Source organism: Camelina sativa, chromosome 14 (genome assembly GCF_000633955.1).
Source record: "Camelina sativa cultivar DH55 chromosome 14, Cs, whole genome shotgun sequence".
NCBI classification, from domain to species: Eukaryota; Viridiplantae; Streptophyta; class Magnoliopsida; order Brassicales; family Brassicaceae; genus Camelina; species Camelina sativa.
In genome coordinates, this window is record NC_025698.1 from 16,069,458 (window position 1) to 16,081,588 (window position 12,131).

General features: G+C 33.1%; 2 protein-coding genes across 2 annotated transcripts; both read left to right on the top strand.

The window, feature by feature from the left end:
• LOC104741675 (patellin-4-like) lies at positions 1-2,529 on the top strand. The gene is made up of 4 exons (XM_010462574.1): positions 1-115; positions 551-1,636; positions 1,726-1,989; positions 2,083-2,529. Exons 2-4 carry the CDS (start codon positions 560-562, stop codon positions 2,338-2,340), a joined length of 1,599 nt encoding a protein of 532 aa, XP_010460876.1. The 5' UTR covers positions 1-115; positions 551-559; the 3' UTR covers positions 2,341-2,529.
• On the top strand, positions 7,914-10,062 carry LOC104741676 (reticuline oxidase-like protein). Its single transcript, XM_010462575.2, has 2 exons — positions 7,914-8,620; positions 8,902-10,062. Exons 1-2 carry the CDS (start codon positions 7,984-7,986, stop codon positions 9,855-9,857), a joined length of 1,593 nt encoding a protein of 530 aa, XP_010460877.1. The 5' UTR covers positions 7,914-7,983; the 3' UTR covers positions 9,858-10,062.

A 12,131-nucleotide genomic window follows, 5' to 3' on the forward strand; every position in this document is an offset into this window, starting at 1 on the left:
AAAAAAAAAAAAAAAAAAAAAAAACAAGAAGAAGAAGAAGAGAGAAAGAGAGATATTCAGAAGGAAGAAACTTTTTTATTCTAGAATCAGAGAAAGTCGTATCATCTTCTTTTAGGTCGGTACCTCTCTTTCCCTTGTATTTAGAAGAAGCAGTTTAAATTCGAGTCTTAGTTTCTCGATTTTTTCCTTTAATCGAAACACACAGAAAGTTTCTTGAGCTAGGTTTCTTATTTTTGGGGGTAAGCAAAATAGAAAGTTTCAATCTTTTTTTCCCTGCAATCTATTTTGGTTAGTTCCTGAGTCGAAATTGAGAAACTAGGATTCCTTTTTGTTTTTGTTGCTTGTGTTTGATAATTTGTCAGAGTTTTTAGCGAGAATCATGTTTTTGATTTTAGATCTCTTACAAAATTCGTAAAGAAGAAGAATAAGCTAGGTTTCTTTTTTAGATCTCAACTAAATCAAGAAAGTGAATTGGTATATTTAGGGTTGTTTACTACCTCTGTTTGATTTTTTATAATTTGTCGACTAAGATATTTGTTTAAATCTACAGGGTTTTAAGATGACTGCTGAAGTTAAGGTTGAGGAGAAGCAGGTGGAGTCTGAGGTTGTTATTACTCCTGCTGTTGTTCCTGAGGAGACTACTGTGAAATCTGTTGTTGTGGGGGAGGAAGAAGAAGTCAAAGCTGTGGAAGAAGATGAGAGCAGCAAGCCTAAGGGTGTTGAGAAGAGTGCCTCGTTCAAAGAAGAGAGTGATTTCTTTGCTGATTTGAAAGATTCTGAGAAGAAGGCTCTGGGTGATCTCAAGTTGAAGCTTGAGGAAGCTATTGTTGATAACACTCTCTTCAAGACCAAGAAGAAGGAGACCTCTCCTGTCAAGGAGATGAAGGAAGAGGCCGTGAAACCTGAGGTAGAGAAGAAGAAGGAAGAAGAAGCAGAGGACAAGGTTGAAGAAGAGAAGAAATCTGAGGCTGTTGTTGTTGCAGAGGAGATAACCACCCCCAAGGAAGAAGTGAAGACTGCTGAAACTAAGGAAGAAGTGAAAGCTGAAGAAGAGAAGAAAACAGAAGATGTTGTAGTTACAGAAGAAGTGAAAGCTGAGACTGTCGAGGAGGAGGAAGCAGATGAGTCTGTGGATAAGGACATCGAGTTGTGGGGAGTGCCATTGCTTCCAAGCAAAGGAGCTGAAGCCACTGACGTGATCCTCTTGAAGTTCTTGAGAGCAAGAGACTTCAAAGTCAACGAAGCCTTTGAGATGCTGAAGAAAACCCTTAAATGGAGGAAGCAACACAAGATTGATTCCATCCTTGGAGAAGACTTTGGGGAGGAACTTGCCTCTGCGTCTTACATGAACGGTGTTGACCGAGAGTCCCACCCTGTTTGCTACAATGTCCACAGCGAGGAGCTTTACCAGACGTTTGGGGCAGAGAAGAACAGAGAGAAGTTTCTGAGGTGGAGGTTTCAGCTCATGGAGAAGGGTATCCAGCAGCTTAATCTGAAACCAGGAGGTGTTACTTCTCTTCTCCAGATCCATGATCTCAAAAACGCTCCTGGAGTGTCAAGAAAAGATCTTTGGGTTGGAATCAAGAACGTCATCGTAACTCTGCAGGACAACTATCCAGAGTTCGTGTCTAGAAACGTGAGTTCTATCAATCCATCCTCATTTTGGGATTCATTGGTTTGGTCTATTGACTTTGTCTAATCGTTGTTTGTTTTGTTATATTGCAGATATTCATAAATGTTCCGTTCTGGTTCTACGCCATCAATGCTGTCCTCTCGCCATTCTTAACACAACGAACCAAGAGCAAGTTTGTTGTGGCTCGTCCAGCTAAGGTCACAGAGACTCTTCTCAAGTATATCCCAGCTGAGGAGCTTCCAGTTCAGTACGGTGGGTTCAAAAGAGATGACGAGACCGCATTCTCCAATGAAGCTGTCACTGAAGTTGTTGTTAAGCCTGGATCATCTGAAACCATTGAAATCCTCGCTCCCGAGGTAAAACATAATCTAGAAACCAAACCTTATCTTTTTTAAAGAAGTTGTTTGTCGATCATGTCTTTTCTTATAATGGCTTTTGTGGTTTCATAGACTGAAGGTACATTGGTATGGGACATAGCGGTTTTGGGATGGGAAGTGAACTACAAGGAAGAGTTTGTGCCGACCGCTGAAGGAGCTTACACCGTAATTGTCCAAAAGGTGAAGAAGATTGGAGCAAATGAAGAAGCGATCAGGAACAGTTTCAAGAACAGTCAGGCTGGGAAGATTGTTCTCACCGTCGACAATGTCTCCAACAAGAAGAAGAGAGTTCTGTACAGGTACAGAATCAAGACTGAAACCTCTTCCTGAAGACTGAAGTAGAGGCTCTTCTTCAACCTATAAGCAGTCTCTGGATATATAATATTCTTTTTCTAAATTCAAAGTTTGGTGTTATTATTATTTATTTTTGAGTGATATGTGCGAGAAAGAGAGATACTGCCATTGTTTCATTGAAAATTCAATCTTTTGTTATGAGATTTTTATTCTCTTCCGTTTCAATTTGATTTATTTATTTATTTTGATTAATATTGTATGAATCATAAATAAATATGTTCGTCAATTCAAAGTGAGTAATTTAAATGGACTGAGTAATCTTAAAAGTGGCCCAATGGCCCTGCATATAGGGCCAACCACTAACCGCCGTTGCATATTTTATTACTGTGTTTGGTCACACACATTATTGTAAATATTGTGAAATTATGTCATCGTTGTGATATTATTGTATAATATTTAATCGACGAATTTTTCTATCGAATTATAGAGTTTTCGTCTTTCTTATCGTTGATGTTTCTTAGATAACTTCAAAAATAGATAATATTATCTGAATACAACAAATTTATAACAAAAAAGAAGAGAGATATCAAACACGTATGAATCTCTCGGCACATAAGTCATCACTGGATTAATTAAGAGTATATATACTAGATAACCTGAAATTAAGAAAAATAGATAAAATAACTATGATCCATGTGTGTATGTCTGTTATGTACTTTGAAATTACATAGTTTTCCCTCTTTTTTTTCTTTCTTCTCTCCTCTGTGTTCAATTCTCCTAACGGCGATCACCATCTTCTTTATTTTTATGTTTTTAATGGCGACCATCACCATCACCATCATCACCACCACCAAATCTTTTATTTTTATTGTATCTTTTTGGATCTCCTCTTTATTTTTTCCACTACCCCTTCATCAGATCTCTTTTACCATTGGATCTCTTTTTCTAATCTCTCACTCTTCTCTTGTTGATCTCTCCTTCTTTATCTTAATTTTTTCCTATTGGTTTGGCACCCCTTATCGGTGCTTGCTTCTCCCCCCTCCCCTCTGGTCGGATATCTCTGCAACGCCGGCATGACATATGAGATTAAGGAAAAATCATACTATTTATATTTACTTCAAATAATTATACTATTTTATTAATATCACATGCTATTTACAAAAAAAATCATATAATTTTAAACTGCTGCATGTTTTTATATTTACTTCAAGTGATTATACTAATTTATTAATATCACATGCTATTTACAAAAAAAATCATATAATTTTAAACTGCTGCATGTTTTTATATTTACTTCAAGTGATTATACTAATTTATTAATATCACATGCTATTTACAAAAAAAATCATATAATTTTAAACTGCTGCATGTTTTTATATTTACTTCAAGTGATTATACTAATTTATTAATATCACATGCTATTTACAAAAAAAATCATATAATTTTAAACTGCTGCATGTTTTTATATTTACTTCAAGTGATTATACTAATTTATTAATATCACATGCTATTTACAAAAAAAATCATATAATTTTAAACTGCTGCATGTTTTTATATTTACTTCAAGTGATTATACTAATTTATTAATATCACATGCTATTTACAAAAAAAATCATATAATTTTAAACTGCTGCATGTTTTTATATTTACTTCAAGTGATTATACTAATTTATTAATATCACATGCTATTTACAAAAAAAATCATATAATTTTAAACTGCTGCATGTTTTTATATTTACTTCAAGTGATTATACTAATTTATTAATATCACATGCTATTTACAAGAAAAATTTATGTAATTTTAAGTTGCTGCATGTTTTTTTTCTCGCCGTAAATTTTTCAAAGAGGTTAGTCTAGTCTTTATCCTCCTCCTACCCCACCTGAGAAAACGTTATTTCCTAACTATTTCTGCCAAAACGTTATTCTCTCTATTTTTTTTTCTACCATGGTTATCTACCAAAGTTGCTCATTAATTAACCATATATCCGAAAAAAGATTCAACAAAGAAAAATATGACATGTATTGGATGATATAACATTTGGCTGTTCTCTAAAAATTTACGTACGTTGATCGAATAAAACAGTGGTTGAAATGTCTCGTTTAGTACATCTAAAACAGGAAAGGTTTGACAATTAACACCCTTCAACATTTTCTGAACCAACAACAAACATCACATCAATCGAAAACCCCAAAAAAAGAAAAAAAAAACAATCGGAAAAGCAAATTAACAGAAAACAGAACTAGTCTTTATAGACTTATTAAGATATACATATTAATTATACTACTGATTTTTAGAAACATTACTTCAATAGTAAACAAAAAAACTTATAATGTAAGGGTTTTTACATCCATATTTTTTTTAATAAGTTATATCCAAGGAATTAGTTTGTGTAGACAATATTTTTATTATTTGTTTGATGAACTTTTATAATTTTTGAGGAAACAATTCATTTTCTTATTAATTTATCATTTAATGTTTATAAATGATTAATTATCTAAAAATAAGAAATTATTTGTTTACCATGTTTTTAAATTAAAAAAATAATAATCTTTCATTTGGTATTTTATAGTTTTCTTAAAATATGTCATAAATTCAACTAAAATTCTTTATAACTAATCATACTATATAAATTTACTAAAGGAGGAAATAAATTCTATTAGCATATTATCTAATGTTTGTACTTTAATAAGATTAAATAAAATTATAATTTTACTGATTTTATGTTTATATATGCAATCAATAAGTCATATATCAATTTCTTAAATATAGAAGAGTGCATGCATGATTTAATTGTTTTTAATTAAAATAAATTAAATATATGGCATACTAACATGTCAAAGCTCTGGAGAGCTCCCTTCAAGTTATACTATTATGATTTGGAGTCGAATGGAACATACGTACAAGTATCAAATGGAAGACGTTATTTACAGAACCAGTAGTGTAATTGGTAACCGGTCAATATTCAAAAATTTCAAGGATACACTTTATCTTCTTAAAATATTCCGATTGATGATGCATTTGACTAATAGCCTAGTGTTCACTAGTGGACCTACAACGCGGCGATAACAAAAAAAAAGCGTCACAGAAAAGGGCTATGCTTTGTGTTGTTATTGGTGCATATATGAATGTATATAGAGGCTTGAAACGGTTCATTGGCCAGAGAATATAAATAGATTAATGCATTTGTTATAAAGTGAAAATCAGTTTTGTAAAAAAAATGCAGAATTGAAGTGATTACGACACCAGGACGCATGCATGACATCATCATGTTTACGTGCACCATTCTATTATAAATTTGTGTCGCCGTCACAGAAAAAATATTAGATTAGATGATGACTGGACGAACTGATCCTTTGATTCTTCCGTTTATAGAATTATTTTCAATAAAAAATTTGTAACTTGTGAAAGATTTGCACTTCTCCTGCTATTATTGCGTTCATCAACATCTTTGCTTTCAGAAAGAAAGAAAAAACCATCTTTGCTTCAAAAAACACCTCGTTGAAACAAAATGGAAATGCATTTGAACAGTTTTTTGCCCGTACTAATTCTTAGTTTCTAAAAAGATTGTTTGTGAAAGATTTCTAAACATTTGTTTCATGTTTGTATAAGGGACTCATGGATGCTTCTCTCTAATTTATAGACTCAAGGCTAACGTACCGATGTAAACATTTGATTATTTTTTTTAGTTTTTCTTTTTGTGTGGCTCCATGATAATAACATTTGGGTCAGCCATATGAAAGTCAAACCAGCCGCTCAAGTGTATCTTTCATGTTATATTTCAGTCAATATTTTTCACACATGTTACGTATTCTCACATATATTCCGTATACAACCTCTCTCTTTCATTTTATCAACAAATCCAACGAGAGTTATCTTTCTATCTTTGTATAGTTAGAGAGAGAAAAAGAACCATTACGACATTTCCGAATTTGATTTAATTGATCAGGTGGTTAACTGTCCTTAGTTTACATAAGTTAGAAAACCTATCCTATATTACAAGCTCGAATTATGTGTCACAACTAAGACAAAAATAAATTATTTTTAATGAAAACTTTAACAGTTGCATATTCAGATCATTGATATATGCCATTAAGTTGCATACTTGCATCCATAACTTTCCCATCACGATATTCATCTAAGGCCATCTGCATTGGAGGAACACTTTGGGTGTTCTAAGCCTTTTTAAAATAAAAAATATAGAGAACAATAGGTGAAAAACATGTTGTTGGTTCTTGATGTAGAACTGATTTTGGGTCAGTTCTTGGGTGACGTGGCAACTCGTGAATGGATACAATTTTTTGCAAAGGAGAAAACATTTATTTGTTTGGAGGAGTTTTGTTTTTGTTTTTTTAATTTATATCTTTAATGTTTTTTTGTTTCATAAAAATTTNAAACCAGCCGCTCAAGTGTATCTTTCATGTTATATTTCAGTCAATATTTTTCACACATGTTACGTATTCTCACATATATTCCGTATACAACCTCTCTCTTTCATTTTATCAACAAATCCAACGAGAGTTATCTTTCTATCTTTGTATAGTTAGAGAGAGAAAAAGAACCATTACGACATTTCCGAATTTGATTTAATTGATCAGGTGGTTAACTGTCCTTAGTTTACATAAGTTAGAAAACCTATCCTATATTACAAGCTCGAATTATGTGTCACAACTAAGACAAAAATAAATTATTTTTAATGAAAACTTTAACAGTTGCATATTCAGATCATTGATATATGCCATTAAGTTGCATACTTGCATCCATAACTTTCCCATCACGATATTCATCTAAGGCCATCTGCATTGGAGGAACACTTTGGGTGTTCTAAGCCTTTTTAAAATAAAAAATATAGAGAACAATAGGTGAAAAACATGTTGTTGGTTCTTGATGTAGAACTGATTTTGGGTCAGTTCTTGGGTGACGTGGCAACTCGTGAATGGATACAATTTTTTGCAAAGGAGAAAACATTTATTTGTTTGGAGGAGTTTTGTTTTTGTTTTTTTAATTTATATCTTTAATGTTTTTTTGTTTCATAAAAATTTGGTATTATATTTTGAATTTTAGTATAAGTTTTTTAAGTTTGCAATTTAAATGTTATTTTTTAAAGTTTTTAAATTTGTAATATGTTTAAGATTATTATATTATTAAATCTTATGATCTTAAACATGTTTTTCCAATAACCAACTTCTTAACAAAAGATTTAAAACTAATGATCTTACATTATTTTCATAATATTTTTACTCTAAGAATACCCAAAAATGTTCTCCGAATGCAGATGCCCTAACAGAGCAAGCGCTAAACCATCACATAAAGTCAACTACTACTACCTAAAAGGCTAAAACATACTTGGTATTTTATTCTTAATTTGGTCTAATAAAAGAAAGAAGTACATTATAGTCTTTAAATCCTGTTAATGATATCTATTATTACACGTTGACACATGTGGTTGTAATTGTATAAACAATATTGTTTGAATTTTAAATATAAATTCTAGAACATATTGCGATCATCGCACTAGATCAAAAGCTTTGGGACAACTTGAATCAACATTTAACTTTTCCTGGTCAAATATTTTGGCGTCATGCATGATCTTCTCTGTTATAAATAACCCAAAATCCTCGACGACATTTATAAACTCAATCACTTGTTTTTTCTTTCACTTCAACGTTCAATCTCTGGAAATGAAATATCCAGGTATGATATTGGTTCCTTTTCTATTCTTCGTCGTCTTCATATTGGAGCCAAGCTCATCGCTAGCAAATTCGGAGACTTTCATACAATGCCTAACCTCAAAATCCGACCCCAAACATCCCATCTCCCCGGCCGTGTTCTTTGCCGGAAACCGCTCCTACTCCTCCGTACTAGAAGCCACCATTCGTAACCTCCGGTTCAACACCTCCAACACTCCAAAACCCTTCCTCATAATCGCTGCAACACATGAAACCCACGTGCAAGCCGCGGTTACTTGTGGCAAACGTCACAACCTTCAGATGAAGATCAGAAGTGGAGGCCACGACTACGATGGCTTGTCATACGTTACGTACTCTGGCAAACCGTTCTTTGTCCTCGACATGTTTAATCTCCGTTCGGTTGATGTAGACACCGCGAGTAAAACAGCTTGGGTCCAAGCCGGTGCCATCCTCGGAGAAGTGTACTACTATATATGGGAGAAGAGCAAAACCTTAGCTTATCCCGCTGGGATTTGTCCAACGGTTGGTGTCGGTGGCCATATTAGCGGCGGAGGTTATGGTAACATGATGAGAAAATACGGTCTCACCGTAGATAACACCATCGATGCAAGAATGGTCGACGTCAATGGTATAATCAACATCTTTAGCTTCATTATTTTATAGTATCAAACTATCAATACAGATTCTATAATCAACCGAACTCATTCAAATATAGTTATTTTTGTTATAATCCGGTCAGGAAAAAATGAATAAGACAACACCTAAACACATTGGACATAATCTTCACATTGATACCAAAAAAAAAACACATCATATTTTGTTTATTACATTTATTTAGCTGATTAATTATAGGAATGTTTCTTATATATTTTCTGACTATATATTCCTTGTATATTTGAATATTTCCAGGAAAAATATTGAATAGAAAATTAATGGGAGAAGATCTCTATTGGGCAATAAACGGAGGCGGGGGAGGTAGCTACGGAGTCGTTTTAGCCTACAAAATAAAGCTCGTGGAAGTCCCTGAAAACGTCACCGTCTTCAGAATCTCCCGGACGTTAGAGCAAAACGCGACAGATATCGTTGACCGGTGGCAACAAGTCGCACCAGAGCTTCCCGACGAGCTCTTCATAAGAACGGTCATTGACGTTGTAAACGGCACCGTGTCATCACAAAAGACCGTCAGGGCAACATTCATAGCTATGTTTCTTGGAGACACAACTACGCTTCTGTCGATATTAAACAGGAGATTCCCAGAGTTAGGTTTGGTCCGGTCAGACTGTACCGAAACGAGCTGGATCCAATCTGTGCTGTTCTGGACAAATATCCAAGTGGGTTCTTCGGAGAAACTTCTACTTGAGAGGAAACAACCCGTGAACTACCTCAAGAGGAAATCAGATTACGTACGTGAACCGATTTCAAGAACCGGTTTAGAATCGATTTGGAAGAAAATGATCGAGCTTGAAATTCCAACAATGGCTTTCAATCCATACGGCGGTGCGATGGCGAGGATTTCATCGACAGTGACTCCGTTCCCATACAGAGCCGGGAACCTTTGGAAGATTCAGTACGCTGCGAATTGGAGAGAAGATAGGTTAACCGATCGGTACATGGAATTGACGAGAGAATTGTACCGATTCATGACACCGTTTGTTTCCAAGAACCCGAGACAATCCTTTTTTAACTATCGTGATGTTGATTTGGGGATCAATTCACACAATGGGAAAATAAATAGCTATGTTGAAGGTAAGCGTTACGGGATGAAATATTTCGCGGGAAATTTCGAGAGGTTGGTGAAGATTAAGACGAGAGTTGATAGTGGTAATTTCTTTAGGAATGAACAGAGTATTCCTGTTTTACCGTAAGTGTATATTTATTTGATTATTGGTTAGTGAAATTGGTTGTTGAATAATGATTATATGTTGTAAGTCTATTTGTCTTTAGTCATTTGATATTACAGTTTACAAGTAGTACGGAATGATGATACTTAAGTTTTGTATATATAATAAAGTTATGGTAATGATGTAAAAACCAAATTTCATATTTATATACTATTTTTAAGACCAGTTATATATTTTCTCGTGTAAACCTCCTCAATACCGAATTGGTTTTTCTCATCTGTTGTTAGCTTGGATGAATAAACTTTTTTACTATTAAAGATAGATCGTTATCTGTCATATTGGAAGGACGTGATGTTATTTATACATAGAGCTGTCGATTGGTCTTCACCTCGTCTGTATGGACAACTTTTTTTTGTTTGGATCATATTTCATGACTACGAGCAGCAAGCCAAAAATGGACAACGCAATTCCTGTATATAACTACGGCCAAACTTTTTGTTATCACGTCCATTTTGGCTTGATGGCCGTAGTCATGAAATATGTTTGGATCATATTTCATTACTACGGTCAGCAAACCAAAAATGGACAAAGCAAATTCCTGTATATGACTACGGCTAAACTTTGCGTGAAGACCAATCGACAGCTCTATGTATAAATAACATCACGTCCAAGCAAACTTTTTTTTGTTACACATACCTATATATGACTACGGCCAAAAAAGGACCATGTATAGATGGACGTCGACAAGATGTTCATAATAACGAAAATTTGTTTTATATATATTCCGAAAAGATATACATTACTGATCTAGTATTACAGCTTCGAATAGCGAAAGGGAATAAAACGGTTCGTATCAAACTGTTTAGGCTAAAAACTGCGGATCAAACGTATTATGCAGTTCGAATATATGTTTGAATTGAAAAAAAACTTAAAAAACAGTTTTGAATAATAATACAAATATAAAGTATGTGTCATATAAATCAGATTAAATATTTTATAGAAACTCTATGTTTCACTATGAATTATATTTAAGCCACTATATTTTTTTCTTGTTTTTCTAACATGCAATTTTTTAATTTAGTGTATAAATATTTATTTGTGAAGCAAATTTATAGATAAAAGTGAAACACATCTCTATAAAAATCTGAAAATTTGTATAACTAAAAGCAAAAATCTTTATATGTGCTGGTTGGTTATCACAATAATTAACCATGTATGCCTTATATTCAGATTATTTAGTTTTTAGTCAAATGGTTATATTAGTTATTAGATATATAATGTAACTAAAATTATATTAAATTTTATATACTGGTTTACTTAATAATATCATACAATATAAATTACTTGGGTAATTAATTTGATAATTATTGTGCCAAAAATTCCACATAAACTCTGGAATTTTCGAATGCTTTAAGTTATTAAAAAAAGAAATATTTTGAAATAAAATTGATTACTAGATTTAGTGTAATTATTATCTCTTAAATTAAAAATCTGAATTGGATAAAAGGAAAAAGAGACAATGCATCTGAAACATCCGAATCGGAGCCGTGCCTACCCTTGGGCAAAAAGGGCAAATGCCCAAGGCCACCAAAAAAAATACTAAACTTTTAGGCCACATTTTATATAAAAAGTAAGCATATATATTTAGTTAACTTAATATAGTGTGTTTCTAATAATGGAAAATTTTCATTAAAAATTGTATTGTTAAAAATACTATAAGTTTTATTGAGATTTTCTTTTCCTGAAAATAAATTTCTTACTAATATATAACAACATAAGTAAAAAAAAATTAAATAAAGAATAACTAAAAGTAGTACATGTGGAAAATTACTATAGAACATTGTTAGTTAACAAAAATGATTTTAATTTTAATTTTCATATTCTTGGTTTTGTTATTAACATTTTATTTTTATTGAATATTAAAATAATTTACTAATAAATATTACAAAAGTCAAAAAAAAAAATTGCCCTAGGCCTCCATAAATGTGAGCACGGCACTGATCCGAATGCACCAAATATGGTGCGAATTAAGCAACCCAAGTGAAACGAGAGGAACGAGAGCCAGCAAGCAGGTAAGGTGGTGACTGGTTCTCCCGCTACCTCCCACAAACGCTGCGTTTGCAGGTGGTAGCGGTTGCTAGCGATTGGAACCAATCACACAAATCGCTCCCAGTCGCTCCAAATCGCTTCCAATCGCTTCAAACCACTGAATTTCAAAAGCTGTCTCCCGCAAGCGTTTGCGGTTGCGGGCGATTACGATTGATTTTTTTTTTTTTTTTTTTTTTTTTTTTTTTTTTT

Bases quoted from the DNA above. Each gene is read 5' to 3' on its own strand.
- LOC104741675 (XM_010462574.1), top strand. From the start codon at position 560: ATGACTGCTGAAGTTAAGGTTGAGGAGAAGCAGGTGGAGTCTGAGGTT. The intron at 1,637-1,725 runs GTGAGTTCTATC...GTTATATTGCAG, and splicing joins CAGAGTTCGTGTCTAGAAAC to ATATTCATAAATGTTCCGTT. The intron at 1,990-2,082 runs GTAAAACATAAT...GTGGTTTCATAG, and splicing joins TTGAAATCCTCGCTCCCGAG to ACTGAAGGTACATTGGTATG.
- LOC104741676 (XM_010462575.2), top strand. From the start codon at position 7,984: ATGAAATATCCAGGTATGATATTGGTTCCTTTTCTATTCTTCGTCGTC. The intron at 8,621-8,901 runs GTATAATCAACA...GAATATTTCCAG, and splicing joins AAGAATGGTCGACGTCAATG to GAAAAATATTGAATAGAAAA.